The following is a 17,212-nucleotide window of genomic DNA, read 5'->3' on the forward strand; positions in this document are numbered from 1 at the left end:
AAGTAGAACTCAGAAATACTATTTTCTACTATTAAAATATATTTAAAACTATTTTTGAGAATAATGAATGAATAACATTACAGAAATTATTAAATTCCTATAATTTTCCTTATTTTTCTTGTCTAATTTCAAATAATTCTAATAAATATTTAATTTAAATTATTCATATAATGAATTTGTTACTCAATAATAAACTTTATATTTAATTATTAATTTAATTGAAATATTTTTTTTTGTAAAAATAGCTAAAACTTTTTTCACTTTTTTTAAAAACATAAATCAATTGAAAAAAAACACCCTTAACAAATAACGAGTATATTGCTTATATTTATTTCTTTTATTACAACATTCATACGCAAGTAAATGTACACATATAACGCAACATTTGACGTGATTCGACAAGACTATTATGAAATTTTGTTTGGTTAAGGCTCGTATAAATTTTCCAAAATTAATTAACATTTATTAATAATAATTATCCCATATATAATTATATTATATATGGGATATATTATTATCCCATACTGATTAATTGATTGATTTTCTCCAATTCTGATAATATTAGCTTATAATGAAAAAAATCTAAAAAATGTATTTTGTAGTCATACTTTAAAAAATTGTTTTAAATGAATTTAAATAATTTTTACATCAAATTTATTGTTTTAAATTTAGAAAAAAAACAGAAATTGATAAATCCATTTTTGAAATTAATTTTAAATGCAGACATTATAGTTTAAAAAAAAAAGTTTTTCTATTTTTGTTATTTATTTAAAATTGCGAATCTGACTTTTTTCTCTGATATTAAGAAGTCTATACTCATAATTTTCTATCAATGAAGGTCGTATATAATGAAAGAAGATCACAGATGTACGATTGTAGGAAAGGTCAAATTGTAAAGGGCACACTCTATATTGCCTGGAGCCTTTCCTTTTTCTCCTGCATTTGCAAGGAGCAGGAATGTATGTGCATATTTATTTATTGTCAGAATTCGATGAAAATCGATCAACTATCAATATTGTGTTTCAAGAAAATTTACTTTAAGCACGTTCTTTGGCTACAATTCGTGAAAAATTCAATTTTAATTTAAATTTTCTTGAAATTTTGTAAAGAAAAATCTAATTTTATGAATTTATGAATTGTGATTTTTTCAAAAATAGTAGCCGCAGAGAATGTTTTTAATTTTTTAAGATCGTAGGTAAAATTTTCAATTCTAATTTCGCTTTTCAAATAGAAATCTATTTTAAGAAACATTTTTTTAAAATCATATTTTTAGCAAACTAAATCAACTGAGATGTAATTTTTTTTTTAAATTTCGTCTACAAAATTGAAGATTTCTTTTTCAATTGAAATATTGAAAAAAAAGTAACGACAATATTAGGAACTAAATTTATAATTAAAAATCACGTCTAGGAATAAGAAAATTCTAATCAAGCAACTTGGCAAATTTTTCCCTTATTCCTAGATCAATTTTAATAAATTGTTCGACTGAATACTTCATTTTTTTTTTATTTTTTAGAAAAATCAACTTAACCATTCTTTCCTAAGCGTAAAAAAAAATTATGAATTTCAATTTGAAATAATCCCTTGATTTTCTTTAACGAAAATTAAATCTCATTTCAAATGTTTAAATGTAAATAATATGTTGAAACAATATAAATTGAGAATACAAACGAGAAATAATCTCTCGATTTTCTTACACATTATTATTAAAAGTCATGAAAGCGCTTTGACAAATCTGACTTTTTAGGAATTGAATATCAATATTTTGTTGCACTGTTTCCTTAAACAACGGAAGACACGAGCAATCAGTCTCATGTATGCACTTTGATCCTAATTTTACGAAATACAATTTAAAAGTTAAAATACAAAAAAAATAATAATAAAATAACAAAGAAAATCAAGGTAGGAGATCAAAAAAACCAATTATTATCCATTCGAAATAAAGAAATAATTTTAAAAAAATTCAGTATTTAAATTTAATTTTGAAACAAACTAAATTTTTTAAACATTTTGATTAAAAACTGAATTCTAGCGTCATTTTTTTCGTTGTTGTTTCTTAAACTTGCTAATAATTGGTTATTTTACTCCAATTAATTATTGAAAACCTTAAAACTAAAGAAGCGAATTTTTTAGAGAACAAAAATTTTCTCTCTCTCTCTCTCTCTCTCTCTCTAAATTGGAAACATGAACAAGATTTTAATCGCTAACACACTGGATGACTTAATTTATTATCTTGACAGATTGTTCTACACACCTCATAAAAGCGCACAAATTAATGTACAGAGTATTTAATTTTTTAATTTTTAAATATTATGCTAGATTTGTTCTATTTACATGCCGCACGGAAACATAAATATTGTCTCTCAAGACATACATTTACACCGTCGCTACTGTACAATTTCGCATTATTTTTTTCGTAATTATCACTGTACCTCACGAAAGATCAAAACACTAATATTTATCTCTCGCTATATTAGCGCCTAGTGCCTTTAGTATATATAGCATATATCACAGTATTTGATTCCCAATCTTTGCCGACAAAAAAAAAAAAAATTTTTTAACAATGGCGCACATACGATTAATTTATTCTTAGATAGGATTTTTTTTTTTTGCTTTAACTTCTAAGAACACCCTGTTAATCTATACAAATGTCTATTGATTCGATTTTTAATGCACCCTTTTTATACTTTATTAAAAAGAATGTCACACATTTTTATGCCTTGTCAAATTTTTCTCATTTCAAAAAAAAAAAAAAAAAAAAATTTAGAAAATTTTATAACCTATATAAATTAAACGCAAATTTAATTTATTTTTTTCATTGAAAGAAACATTAAAAAATCGTTAAGAGAGTTCAACGAAAAAAATTACTCGAATTTATCAAGTAAAAATTCAAAATAAAAGTAGGTAAAATAATGTTTTTTTTAGAAAAAAAGAAACAAAATAAAAAATAGTAACAATTTTTGTTAGTTCTAAAAGTTTTATTTGAAAAATGGAAAAAAAATTGCAGAAAGCAAAAAATGGGCATACTTTCCTTTTTTCAAAATTGTCATTTAAAAAAAAAAAAAGTAAAACGAAAGAAACAAAAAGAAATTTCAAAGAGAAACAAAGCAACAATTCTAAAATCTTCAACACTCTCGAAAGCTTAAAAAGAATAAAAACAAATGTAACAAAATGTTTTCATATCGAGATTCATCGTATAGAAAAAAAAATGTAACGAAAAACCCTCTTATCCAAGAACTGTGCAACAATTTTTTTTTTCCACTAAATACACTTCAGTCATTTTCAATAGAAATACTCGTCGAGAGCACAACTTAATACAATATATATTTTCATTTTTTTCAATTATAAAAAAATGAGACTAATTTTATTCTACATGCCTGTAACTTTCAATATTACTTAATTGAAATTTTTAATAATTCTGAACTTTCCTATACTTTAGTAATATAAAGTACATAGTAATACTTTAATCTTCACCTAACTAGTTTTATTTATTTAACACGTTTGTTTTTCTTCTTACATTATTTTTTTAATTTACTTCAAAATTGCGATAAAAATTATTTTTTATTTTTCAGAATATTTTCAAAATAAACTTGAAAACTGATAATAATTATTGATTTTCTAAAAGCTTTTCTTTTGTCCTTCTTTTTTGGTCGCTTTTTATAGAATATTTAATAATGCAAGGCTTTTAAAATAATTGTTGAAAATTTTCAACTCAATTTTCATTCATGTAAATGAAAATAATAATATAAACGCTTGAAAAGAATTTGAATTTGTTATTTAAATACATTATATACTTACAACCAGGGCTTTGAATTGTTAGATTTTTATCAACTTCGGCACTTTGAGTTACTTGTTGTTGTTCAAAGATTAATCTTTACCTTGCACGATCCAATAGAAGAGAAGCTGCTAATTCTACATCATATTCAGTCTGTTTCAGCGCACCTTCGCATTGTTGCCTATCTGCCAGTGCCAATCTGAAATTTTATAGCAGGATTTTTTTTTTAACTTATCCAAATTGCTATTTTAATCCTGGAGATATTAATTAATAATAAAGAAAATTTAAAAAAATTATAGACTACATATAGGTTTATATATGGGTCATTCCACGGGAAATTTTTATTCAACATTTTTTTTCCAAATCTATATGAAAAATAAGAAAATACTTATTTTTTTATTTGGGAAGTTATGTTTTTTTTTCTTTGAAATTTAACGTCATCAAAGGCAGTGTATTTTTGAAACATTTTTTATATTGTACTAATGAATAAAAAATTATGCTGTATATAAAAAATTATTCAATATAAAATTTGTGAGTTTTCTCAAAGAGAGACACTTTTGATTTTTAATTTTTTTTTTTTTCACTTTAATCTCTGATGACTGAAGAAAAAAAAAACAAATGAATGTTATTGGAAAAAGATTATATTTGTAGAATAACTGCTTGAAATTTTGTGAGCCGTACTAAGCAAACTAAAAATAGTAATTTAAAATCTAAAATTATCACTTTTGCAGATAGGAGAAAAAATTTTTCAGTCATCAGAGATTGCAGTGCAAAAAAATTAAAAACTATAAGTGTCTCTCTTTGAGAAAATTCACTTTTTAACTTTAATTTCAACTTTTTTGTTGGTTCCGTTGTAGGTACGTTATTTTTGAGCCCATATTTGAAAAATTTGAGAAAAAGTGAATAAATTTCATATATAGGATAATTTTGTATTCATTAATACAATAGGTAAAAAATTATTTCAAAAATACACTGCCTTTGATGACGTTCAATTTCAAAAAATCAAAACTTCCTTCATTTTTATCAAATAAAAAAATTAAAAAATACGTATTTTCTTATTTTTCATATAGATTTCGAAAAAAATGTTTCGGGCAAAAAAAATTTTGAACAAAAATTTCCCGTGGAATGCCCCATATTTTAAATTTTAATATAAATAAATTTTTTTTCTATAAATTTTGCAAATTCACATTATTTGATAATTGCTCTTCCAGGGTGCCTAACAACTGCTAGCAAAAAATTCTCTGACTTTAACTAACACTACAAAATTTTTTACTTTGATCAAATAAAATTTCTTTTGATACAATTAAATCATTTACCTGTCTATTATCCACTAATTTCATATATGTATTTGAACCAAATAAATAATGTTTCGTAAAAAATAAAATATTTAAGTGAAATAAATAAACTAATTAATTAAATATTCTCAACATTTAATTTAAAAGAATTTTTACGGCGTCAAATCTTAAATATTATTAAATTTTTATTTAGTAAAATTATATAAAGCAGATTTTCTAGTACATCAAATTTTAAATTAATACAATTTTAATTTAACGGAATTTATGTCAAGAAAAATTGCATAAAGAAAAATTTTTTTAACAGAATTTTTATTTTAGCAAATTTTGATTTATTAAAATATTTAAAAATATTTAAATGTGGGTATTAGCATTAAAATAATAAATTATTCGTATTAATGAATAATTTACTTTATTTGAAGTTGAACCGCTAAAATAAAATTGCATCAAATAATTTTTATTAAATACATATTAAAATACCAAATATTTCACTAAACAAAAAAATTAATTAATTGTTATCCAAGTTTAAAAAATCATCTATTAGATTCAATAAATATTAGTAAATAATTATTTACTTAATGAATACAAGATATATCACATGCTTAACCCTTTCAGGGGCACATTATTCTAAGCATACAAATTTTTGTTTCATTACGTATTTATATGTTTTTTGGGTCGCTGAATACAAATCCGAGGTCAGATTTTGCAAATTTTAAAAATTCAAAATGGCGAATCCAATGTGGCGGACTTTTTTTTTAAAATTCAATATATTCGCTTGAAACTTGTTACTCGGGGGTTTTCGGGGTCGCTGATTACGAATTTAATGCCCGTTTTTCAAAATTCAAAATGGCGGATCCGCCATTTTGAATTTTAAAAAACTGACATCTGATTCGTAATCAGCAACCCCGAAAACCCCCGAGTAACGAGTTTCATACAAATTGCATTATATTTTTAAAAAGTCGTCCGCCATATTGGATCCGCCATTTTGAATTTTGAAAAACTGACCTCAGATTCGTAATCAGGGACCCCAAAAACCCCCGAGTAAAGATTTTCAAAGTCGTAGCACTTCGCGTTTACAAATAGCTGAATTAATTATTAAAAAAATGCATATTTTTCAGATTGATGGAATAATATTAAGTTAACAATAATAAATTATTCATAAACAATATTATAGATTCGTTATATTATATCCTTAGAATCTAAAAATAAGAAATATATGATTATTATTAGATAAATATGCCGGAAATACCAAAAATACAACAAAAAAAAGGTGGGACGTACGGGGACGTATACGTCCCACTGCCCCTGAAAGGGTTAATAATTAAGTGTGAAGGCCAACTTTTTTATTTGCATTTACTTTGGGAAAAAAGTAAAAAAATTTTTGAAACTAATAGTTACTTTAATTTATTTATAAAAAATTTAAGAAAATTAAAGAAATTCCCTGATTTTTCCCTGACTTCCCTGACTGTTAGACACACTGCTTTTTTTAAAAATACATTTCATATTTAAAAACGAATAAAATATTACATATAATGATAAATATTATGAAAATTTTTAAAAATTTCGAAAATATTGAAAAAATTGTTTTCCTACGACCAGACCAGGCTAAAAATTTTTGCAAAAGGAAGTAGTTTTTTTTTGAAAATTAAAAAAAAAATAAATAAAAGAATACAGTTTTAAAAAAAAGATGAAATTGTTGAAAACACACATTTTGAAAAAAAAAATTATAATTGATGCATTTATAAGAAAGTTATGAGCATTCAAAAATAAAAAATCATTAAAATTCTTAAATTTTGAAAAATTTATATTTTGTGAACGACTTGATGAAAAAATTTGAAAAAATCTCCCGGTGTAAAATTTCAATCACGGTTTTCTCACGATTAAAATTCTTCCCAGTTAGGTGGCCACACTGAATTGATTTATGATGAAATGAAGTATTTTTTAAAAATAATTTTTTCTGTAATGAAAAAGCAAAAATGTTGATATGAATCTAGTTTAAAAAAAAAATTCAACTTACCGCAAAAGAGAATCGACTTTCGCTTGTCTATCTTTACTAATTTGTTTGGCGGCTTGAGCTGTATCCCATCCAGTTGCTTGAAGTGCCGCAAGAACTTCCTGTTGCGATGCATCGGCAACTTCTCTTTGAACTTTCATAACTTTGCTTGCTCTAAATTCATCATTCAATGACATTACCAATTGTTTTGAAGCACCACTCAAAGGTGGACTAATACCAGATGGATAAGCCGACGTTGAAGGAACCAATTGTGTATTAATTGTCGTCTCATTTAATTGAGGTAATAAACTTCGAGCAGTCGAAGAAGTAGAATGCTGCTGCTGCTGATGATGATGATGATGAGAGGTAGAAGGTGATTGTACAACTCTCGTTGGTGGTGTGAATTGTATTAAATTCGATTGATTGGCGCACACATTTGTATTTGATTTTGTCATCTGATTTGCGTTAGATCCATTTTGAACTGGTTTCAATGGTGACCATGCGGGTGGTGGATTATAAACAGGTGGTTGCTTTAAACTTGGACTAAAATCATAGGGATTTTCTTGTTTAAATGATCTTGGTAATGTGTGACCTTGTCGTGTATTTGATTGCAATGTGTTTGCAATAGCCATTGACATTTGTTGTTGGCAATTATAATTTGTACTTGAAACGCAAGCATTATTACAAGTGCCATTGTTTGATTGATAATTACGTAAAATATTTTGTTGAACTGTTTTATTATAGAGAGTATTGAATTCACTTTGTGATAATTGTTCTAAATTTGGTACTGTTTGCTTTAATTCAGCGTAAACTTGTTCCGATAATACAGCACCAGATTGTGATACGGATCGTGGTAAAGAATTGACAATTCTTGGTGAGGAATGCTGTAAATCGTTTTGTACTTGAATGACATTTTGACTAATTGTTGAATTTTGTACTGGCAATGTAAATGTTTGTTGTTGAAAATAATTTTGATTTTGTGATAATAATGAAGTTTGATCATTTTGTAAATTACTTGGAGCTTGTTGCAAATTACTGGGTGCTATTTGTAAAAGATTTGAACTACTTTGAAATGATATTTGCATTGTTTGTGTTTGTTGTATGCTTGTTTGTGTTTGCCACATTTGACTGACAATTGCGTCAGTTGTACTTTCCAACATTTGACTATTCGCCTGTCCCAATTGACTTCTGGGTCTTTGAATATTTGTACTTTTTGATTGCCAGGAATTTTGAACTTTATTTGTTATATTTACAACGGCACGTGGATCGTGGGGTGATTTTGATTTTGCCGGTTGTGGTGGCGGTCTTAATATTGGAATAGTTGAATTGTCTGCGGTTTTGTGAACGCTGTTGAAAGGTAAACAAACGGCTGATTGCTGTTGATGTTGTAGTGTTGCATTTGTATTTTTTGATGCTTCCTTTTCACCAAGATGTTTTTCTAATTCAGCAAGAAATGCTGGATCTAATTTCTTAGTCGATGTTTGCGATTTGGTATCAATTGTTAATTCTTTCATACTTTGTGCAAGGTCAACATTTGACTTTGGTTTAGGGGGACTTTCATTGGGACCAATTGCAGGAGGCAATGGAGGTGGTCCTGATGCAGCTGGAACACTTGATACATTCACGTAGGTTTGAGCATTACTCTCCAAATCTTCTGGCCAATTTGTTGAAGATGGACTGACCTAATAGAAACAATTTATAAAAATTAAATATTGAATTGAATTTATTAATGATTATCAAAGATTAAAATTTTCAATTACATTTAAATACGAACCTTATCAATTTCACTGTAATGTTCTCCATTATAATCGCTTCTCTCGTTGTCAACATTGACATTAAGATTCATACTATCACTTTTAATGTCCTTGTTTAAATTAAGATGGTTAATATCTCCGTTGTATTGATAAGAAGCACTACTTGGTCCAGACGCATCTTCAGTCCGAACATTACTATATTGTTGTTGTGAAGCTTTAAGATAATGACTAGCAATATCAGGCGTCACATCACTGTAGTATCGAGACTGTGTTGAATTGTCAAAAACTCTCGATGTATCAAAAGGATCGGACTGAGAATCCGATTGATGTTCTCCATTTTCATTAACATTGGCATAAGTTGGATCATCATCTTGCCAATAATCTTGTTGTTGTTGTTGTTGTTGTTGTTGTTGTCCTCCCTCAACATCAATTGGTTCATCAAGAATATTAACAACCCTTCGACAAGCTGTGTCCGATTGCGTTGAAGTGAGCGCAACAGCATTTGCAAGTTCCTCCGGCGAAAGATCTATTAGACTTCCTTCCTGACTAGTGCTGGGTAATGGAACTTTTGCCACCGTTTTTATTGGACTAGATCTCAGATCATTTTGAAATTTTGTATAATTAAATTGTTTACGCGAACGTGGCGTGCCGGTGGGAGTGAATTTTTTCTTCGATGGATCTATCGATGTTGTACCAACGACGTCGGGTGGTTCCATGGGATTTCTCAAATAAACATCGTCAATGAAAATTGGACTACCCCAACTTTTTCCAAATGGTGCACCATGTCCCGTATGAATAAAAGAATTCTCCAATGGTTTACTAATATCTTCCGGTTGTTTACGTCTCATTGGATCAACAAGACAACGTGGAAAGAAACCAACATTAAACGTTCTTTGATTTTGTCCCTTCCACCAATAATTTTCCGGTCTACCATCAATTATTACAATATGATCGCCAGTCTCAATGGACATTTTATCTGTCTCTTCAAATCTATTTAGCGCCTTCATTATCGATGGTACCATACCAGTTAGGGATTCTCTTAAAGATGTGAAACTAGGTCTCTCGAGTGGATCACGTGCCCAACATCGAAGCATCAATTGATACATTGCCGGTGGACTTGCCTCGGGCTCATAAAGTCTTTCACCTTCGCGATCAATTTTTCGTAAAATTTCTGAGCCATTTAAACCGACCCAAGGCTCTTCGCCAAATGTCAACATCTCCCAGAGAGTTACACCAAACATCCATACATCAGAGGCGTGACTAAATTGTCGTGCTTTTAATGATTCAGGCGCACACCATGGAAATGGAACTTTCTTATGTTCTGTCATAACGTAACAGTCTTCTTGTTGTGGTAGCGCTCTCATCAATCCAAAATCACCAATTTTCACTTTATCAACGGAACTGAGTAGAACGTTTCTGCAGGCCAAATCTCGATGAAGAAAACGTTTTGCTTCGAGATATGCCATTCCAGTAGCGACTTGCAGGGCATAATTACATAGAGTATTTACTGAAATATGGCTACATTGCTTACGCAAATAGTCCAATAAGGCACCCAATGGTGCCAATTCAGTTACCATCATCATTGGTTGAGATAAAACAACTCCATATAACCTGAAAAACACAAAAATTATTATATTTATATACACTAAGAAAAAGATTTATTTCAAAAAATCAAATATGCTTTAAAAACGCAATTTTTTTAAAATTACTATTTGTAAAATAAAAAATCCAACCAAAACAATTTAAGAAATTGAAATAATTTTTAAAATATTTCAGTGGACTGATCTTCCCCTCCCCCAAAATGCGTGGTTGCATTCTATTTTTCCTTTTTAACGAATATTTTATTCTTTATCAGAGCTGATAAAAATTATGATTCTTGTTATTTACATGAAATTTTTCAAATGATTGATTTCAATTAATTTTCTTAATACTTAAACGATAAATTTAATAATACAAACATGAAATAACATTTTTTTTATTATTATTATAGAAACAGTAATTTTTATATTATAAAATTATAACACCTATGTATAATTTTTACTTTAAAAAGAACTTTTACACTTTCGAAAATCTGAATTAATAAAATTTTTTAATTAATCACTGACTTTCTGCTATATAAATTCATTAAACTTTACTAATAAATGGAAAAAAATGTTTTTTCCTTTTAATTGGTTAGTAAATTTTAACTTATTCAGAGCAAAAGGTCAGTTATTAATTAAAATTACTTAAAATGTTTATTAATTCAGATATAAAGACGATGCTGAAGTCCATAACGTTTATAAACAACGATTAAAAAACAAATTATTTTTTAAAACGGAATATTGATCAATAAATATTGCAAATATCTTTGAGACGAAATTTCAGGGAATTTTTCATTTTAAAAAATATTTCTTTAAAACTCATTGATTATAAACGTTGTGAACTTCAGTAACAATTACTTAAAAGTTTGTGTGTGTCTCTGTGTATTTTACCGTTTCTCGTGAACAAATCATTGCAAAAACGTCATGACCTCTTTTTCAAAAATGCAAAAATATATTTAAAAAAAAAAAATCTTTTCATTCTATAAATTGAACTTTGTTTATTAAAAAATTGTATACCTTGAATAGCAACTAATTGAATGACCTATATAAAGTTTACATTTGACCTGAATCTATAGATAAATATAAAATTGTTTTTAAGGCTTTCAAAAAATTATTATTTTTATATAAATTTTTCTCTATTAATAATTTTAAGTAATTCTTTAAATTTTTTTATTTTTTTAATTAAAATAAATTGACTAATATATATCGATTCGATTTTAAGTAATCATTTTACCATTTATAAAATTAATCTCATTTTTTTTTATTATAAAAAATACATTTATTTTTTTTTAAAAACTTTTTTTCTTTTTGAAATTTTCTTTAGAACATATAAAACAAATATGTATTCAACTTTTCAATGAAATAAAGCATACTAAAATTTAATAAATTTAAAATAATTTAAAAAAATAAATAAGGAAAAATAATATAAAGGTAAGAAAATTAAATATAGAAAAAATTCCTATTTATTGAAAAAGTTAATTTTATATTAATTGCAATAATGACAAGTAATTAATTTAATTTAAAAGAAAACCAGTGAAAACACATTATTAGGTTATTATATTTTTCAAAGCTATCTACGAATCTTATCTAACACTTCATTTAAAATAAGTAACTTTATGTGTCACTAAAAATTTCTTTTTCAATGTAGTACAAGGTCTCTAAAAGAAATATAGTAGTAAAAAAATGACTTATTGTAACTTACTAAACTTACTAAAAACTATATAGTTACATTTGGTACACAATAGTAGGTAAAAATTATTTGATATAAAAAAATATTTTGTTATAAAAAATTAAATTTTCATTCATAAAAAAAAATATTAATTCTATATTCATAGAACATGAAATAAATGATGAAACTAAAAAATGTATCTCTTTTATACACACTATACAGTGCCGCTCAGTAGATTTTGCCCACCCTACAGAATTTTGGGCGTTGCAAAAAGTTTTATATTTTTGTTTCAAATAAAGATAAAATAATAAACAATGACTTTTTTTAAAGCTTATATCCTCTACTTTTAGAATATCTAAAAATTTAATAAAAAAAATTTTTTTTTCATTGCTTAATTGCTATTATTAATTAACAAAATTTTCCATTTTTTTTTTGTAAATTTTAAACTGAACAACTGAACAACCCTTTTTTAAACAATTGACCATATCTTTGTTAAAAATTATCGTATAACAATTTTCAAAAAATCGTTTTAAAGGTGATAAAATTACCATTTCAATGATATATGTGAAAATAAAATGTGATTATTTGTTAAAAAAATATATCAGTTTAAAATTTACAAAAAAAATGGAATATTTTGTTAATTAATAATAGCAATTAAGCAATGAAAAAAAATTTTTTTTATTAAATTTTTAGATATTCTAAAAGTAGAGGATATAAGCTTTAAAAAAAGTCATTGTTTATTATTTTATCTTTATTTGAAACAAAAATATAAAACTTTTTGCAACGCCCAAAATTCTGTAGGGTGGTCAAAAATCTACTGAGCGGCACTGTATATGTTATAAATATTCTGCATATTTTTCTAAATATTTATATGCAGATACGATTAAAACTTGCTGAGTTATTTTATAAAAAATATAAAATTATTATTGAGCAATTTTATTTAATAAGTATATTTTTGAATTAGTAATTATCTAATATTATTTGAATTATATTTGTCATTAAATTAATAGAATAAACTTAATTGCACTTCTGATGAGTAAAAAAAAGAAGTAAATAATTACAATATCACTGAAAATAAACATGCGATGAAAAAAAAAAAAATCTTCTATAAATATTTGCTCAACGTAAATAAAAAAATTTTAACCGTTTTATAAAACAGAATACTATACTTGAACTTGAAAAGTTAATTTTAAGCTTTATATAACTCAAATTTATTACTTAGGATTATTTTTAAGTTAAATTTTTTATTTATATATTTAATTATTTTTAAAATTAAATTTTTTCTGTTTTATTATTTCAAGAATTAAATAAACTTTGATATTACAATATTGACCGCGAAATCGATTTAAAAATCTTTTTTTTTAAGTAATTGTATTTTACAAAAATTAATAAATTGTGTGAATTAATTGAAAAAAAAAATTTTGTATAAAATTTGTTGAATTTGTTTAAAAAATTATGTTTTTAAAATATTTTTTTATTTTTGAAAGAATAATGTATGTTCAATTTACAAATTTTTAATTTGCCTATATTAAAATTTTTATAATTTTTGTTTTATAAATTTTCAAATTTGACTTGAAATATCAATTTTTTCATCCTTCGGGCGTCATTTAAATTTTTTTTGTTTTTTGTTGTTTTGAAAAAAAAAAAATAAAAAATATTTTTATCTCTCTTCACCTACCTAATAAGATTTTGATGATCTAAATTGTGCATTGATTGCACTTCAGAGACAAAATCCTCTATAACATTTGGTTGAGTGAGTGCATCTGCTTTTAAAACTTTAACAGCCACGGGTAACGTTCGTCCTGATGGTGATGTCCATTCGCCTCTTCTAACAACACCAAAACTACCGTCTCCCAATTTAATCGATAGAGTCACATCTTTATCTTGAATAAGACACGTTAATACAGAAGATGTCTCGGCAGGTTGTGAATTTCGTTTATTATTTTTTCCACTACTTCCCGGCTTAATTTTTGTTATTAATGTCTTTTTCCATTGGGCAGCGCGTTTCTTTTTCACAGCATCCAATAATCGTCGAACGCCAGGTTTTCCCAAACCAATTTTCTCCAAATCCTCCGGTTGTACATAATCAAAATGATGTAAACGCGTTACTTGTAAATCATCGCGAATTCTAGTGAAAAATTGACTAAGCTGTACATCGCGTAAAAGCTCTTGTAGCCATTCTGTTCCCTCATCGTCTGCCATTGTCAGTTTGATTTACTGATCTGTAAAATAATATCAATGACAAACAAATATTTCTACATGAGTAATTTTTTTTTATTGTGAATGAAATAGCGTGCATGAGAATAATATAAATTTCCTTAATGGCAAAGAAAGTAAATAATTATATTAATATTATTGTATATAAATAAACGTCAAAAAAAAAAATCTTGTATAAATATTTGTAATATTTGTTCAAATGAAAATTGTTCTTCTATAAATGAAAACGGAACACTTGAACTTGAAAATTATGTCTATTATATTTGAGTTTATTTTAGATTTTATAACGTCACACTTTAGATCAAGCAATTCATAAACAAGTGGTTTGAAAATTGTACCAAGTACAGTGGGACCGTGATTATTCGAACTAACCTAGAGGGCCGGGTTCGGATAATAGAAATTTCAAGTGTTTTTATATAATCGAAGTAAAACACTAGAACGGTTAAACTATATATATATTTCATTTAATTTAATATTTTAAATGTACGCATATATATTTATATTAAATTAAATAATAATTAAAAAATAAAAATACATTAATAAAATAAAAAACGAATTTTTTAAAGATTTCTTTGAAATAAATTATGTTATTTTGCTTTGAAAAATGAAATTTATTCGTTTTTTTTTTTTTTTTTTAGTGAAATTTGAATTTTAAGATTCGGAAAGGCAAAAAAAAGTTCGGATAACAGGGGTTCGGAAAATCCAGGTTAATATTTATAAAGAGAAAATTGTGTCTTATAAAAAGAATGACAGAAAAAAAAATGAATACAATATTGTTAATTTCAAATAAAATTTCAATTTTTTCTTATAAAAATAAATTTAAATAATTGATAATATATATTTTCGATATTGGAAAATAAATAAAAAATTCTTTATAGGTTAAGGATATCAGGTTTAAGAATGGAAACTTGCTTTGCGAAACACATATATACTTTTCTGTTGTTAAAGAAAATTAAGTTAATAGAAAAAAAAAAGATTTTTTTATTCAATTTTTATTAAAAGAATGAAAGAATTTTTAATCGTCGTTTTTTTGTATTAATAAAATATGTATTTGTGAATAATTTATTTAAAATAAAAGAAATATCAAAATTATTATATTGTTCAAAGTGTTATTATAATTAATAAATATCGAAAAATTGTTAAGACTATAAAATACATTTACTGACGTATATATATTTTTTTCTTCTATTTTTCTCAGTATAATTATATAATTTAAAAATACATTATAAAGTAAAATCAATGTTGACATGTTACCAAGAAAATGAATGTTATTTTTCCCACTATAATCGTAAACTTCTTGCAAATTATTTTCTTTATTGACGTATGCATACAAAATAAAATATTTACAATGGAGAAAAAATTTCATTATTATACAAAGCATTGTATATTTGTAAAAAAAACCAAAATATTTAAACTCTCTTGTAGTTTGTGAAAGAAAAAATTTTTTTTCAAAGAATTTTAATAATAAATACATATATGACAAAGATTAAAAAATATATTAAAAAAAATCAATGTTTTCTAATATTATAGCTAAGAATTTTAAATAAAATAAAATTAATGTCAAGAATATTTTGTTTCTTTTACTTTAAAATGAAGTTATGTATATAATATATATATATATATATACCTATCGTAAAAAGATGAAATAAAATAGTCTCTGAAAGTAAATGCCGCGAAATACTGACATTTAAAAAGCATTTGCTCTCGTTTATAGTGCGAGAGGAAACGCGTGCCAAAGATTTATTTCAAGAAGGGTGGGTATATAAAAGAGAGATAAGATAAAAAAGCAAGAGCAGGTTTTTTTTTTTTTTGACAATACTTACAGGACTGCTAAAAACTGATGTCCATTTATCGCATATCCGCATCCAATTGCTTATTGATTTTAGATAAAAAGACAATCACAATGTTAAAAAATTAATAACTATTAAAAATGCGACAAGCACCGAAGGATTCGTCGTGATGAACATCTCGTTTCATGTTTCCACAAGCATCGATCGTCACGATTTGCGTTTTTTTTTCGTTACAATTATTCGCCGTGCAATTTCCGATGCGTTTTATTTGATAAATACATTAAAATGAAGTTGTGATTTTCAAAAAATCAAAACTACATGTGAACGATTTAGAAAAAGGAATCTATGGAAATTGCAACCTTCGCGTGCAAATTCCAAACACAATATATATACCTATAACGGACTTTCACTGTTGTGCATTGTTGTCTTAAAATTTACGACTAACCTTTTAATACACGTCTCATGATCATATATACAATTCGTTTAGTTACGCATACACACAGGATACACTATCACACGAGATTAGACAAAAAGGCAAAGCGTCGCGACACCTTATCAAATATTTCCACCCACTTTTAGTTTATTCTCTTGCAATGTAGAAGAAGAAATAAGAGTAAAAAAAAAATTAAAAACTATACACTGAGAATGATATGATTACCATGATTGCTTTGCTTCTCTCAGATGGGATGTAATTGGATTCTATTTAATGTACAAAGATGGCAGTAGGTGTCTGAGGAGAGAGAGAGAGCTTTATGTTTTGTTGGTAAAGTAGAATCTATTCTTATCCTAAACATAGCGCGAGATTTAAATATTAAAAAAAAATTGAATTTACTTAAATATTATTATTATACTTTGATAATCTGTCTTCCTGACATTATTATAATTTAGATTATAAGTTCTACGTGGCTGTATTCTATAAGGAATTATTCTACGGAAATTCTATAAAATCGTTTCAGAGGAGATTCCACAAGAAATTCCATAAAAATTTTTGAAAAATTATCAGAAATTCAAATTTTATTAAAATTAAATTAAAAAAAAACTAATTAATTTGTGAGTTAATAAATTAGTTTTTTTTATAATTTAAAAATAAGTAAATATTGTAATTAAATATACCAACAATAAGACACTTCATTTTACTTGCA

General features: G+C 25.7%; 1 protein-coding gene across 1 annotated transcript; it reads right to left on the reverse strand.

Annotated features, from left to right (window-relative positions):
* Nucleotides 1-307: 307 nt before the first annotated feature.
* Nucleotides 308-16,744, reverse strand: LOC127279355 (activated Cdc42 kinase Ack). Its single transcript, XM_051301662.1, has 5 exons — nt 16,104-16,744; nt 13,742-14,285; nt 8,835-10,425; nt 7,085-8,742; nt 308-3,974 (listed from the first exon to the last, which is right to left on the reverse strand). Exons 2-5 carry the CDS (start codon nt 14,263-14,265, stop codon nt 3,875-3,877), a joined length of 3,873 nt encoding a protein of 1,290 aa, XP_051157619.1. The 5' UTR covers nt 14,266-14,285; nt 16,104-16,744; the 3' UTR covers nt 308-3,874.
* Nucleotides 16,745-17,212: the final 468 nt, after the last annotated feature.

Source organism: Leptopilina boulardi, unplaced genomic scaffold, assembly GCF_019393585.1.
Source record: "Leptopilina boulardi isolate dan_hultmark-lab unplaced genomic scaffold, ZJU_Lbou_2.1 LbouV2_216, whole genome shotgun sequence".
Taxonomy (NCBI): domain Eukaryota; kingdom Metazoa; phylum Arthropoda; class Insecta; order Hymenoptera; family Figitidae; genus Leptopilina; species Leptopilina boulardi.

Bases quoted from the DNA above. Each gene is read 5' to 3' on its own strand.
- LOC127279355 (XM_051301662.1), bottom strand. From the start codon at position 14,265: ATGGCAGACGATGAGGGAACAGAATGGCTACAAGAGCTTTTACGCGAT. The intron at 10,426-13,741 runs GTAGGTGAAGAG...TGTGTTTTTCAG, and splicing joins GATCATCAAAATCTTATTAG to GTTATATGGAGTTGTTTTAT. The intron at 3,975-7,084 runs GTAAGTTGAATT...ATAAAATTTCAG, and splicing joins AAAGTCGATTCTCTTTTGCG to ATTGGCACTGGCAGATAGGC.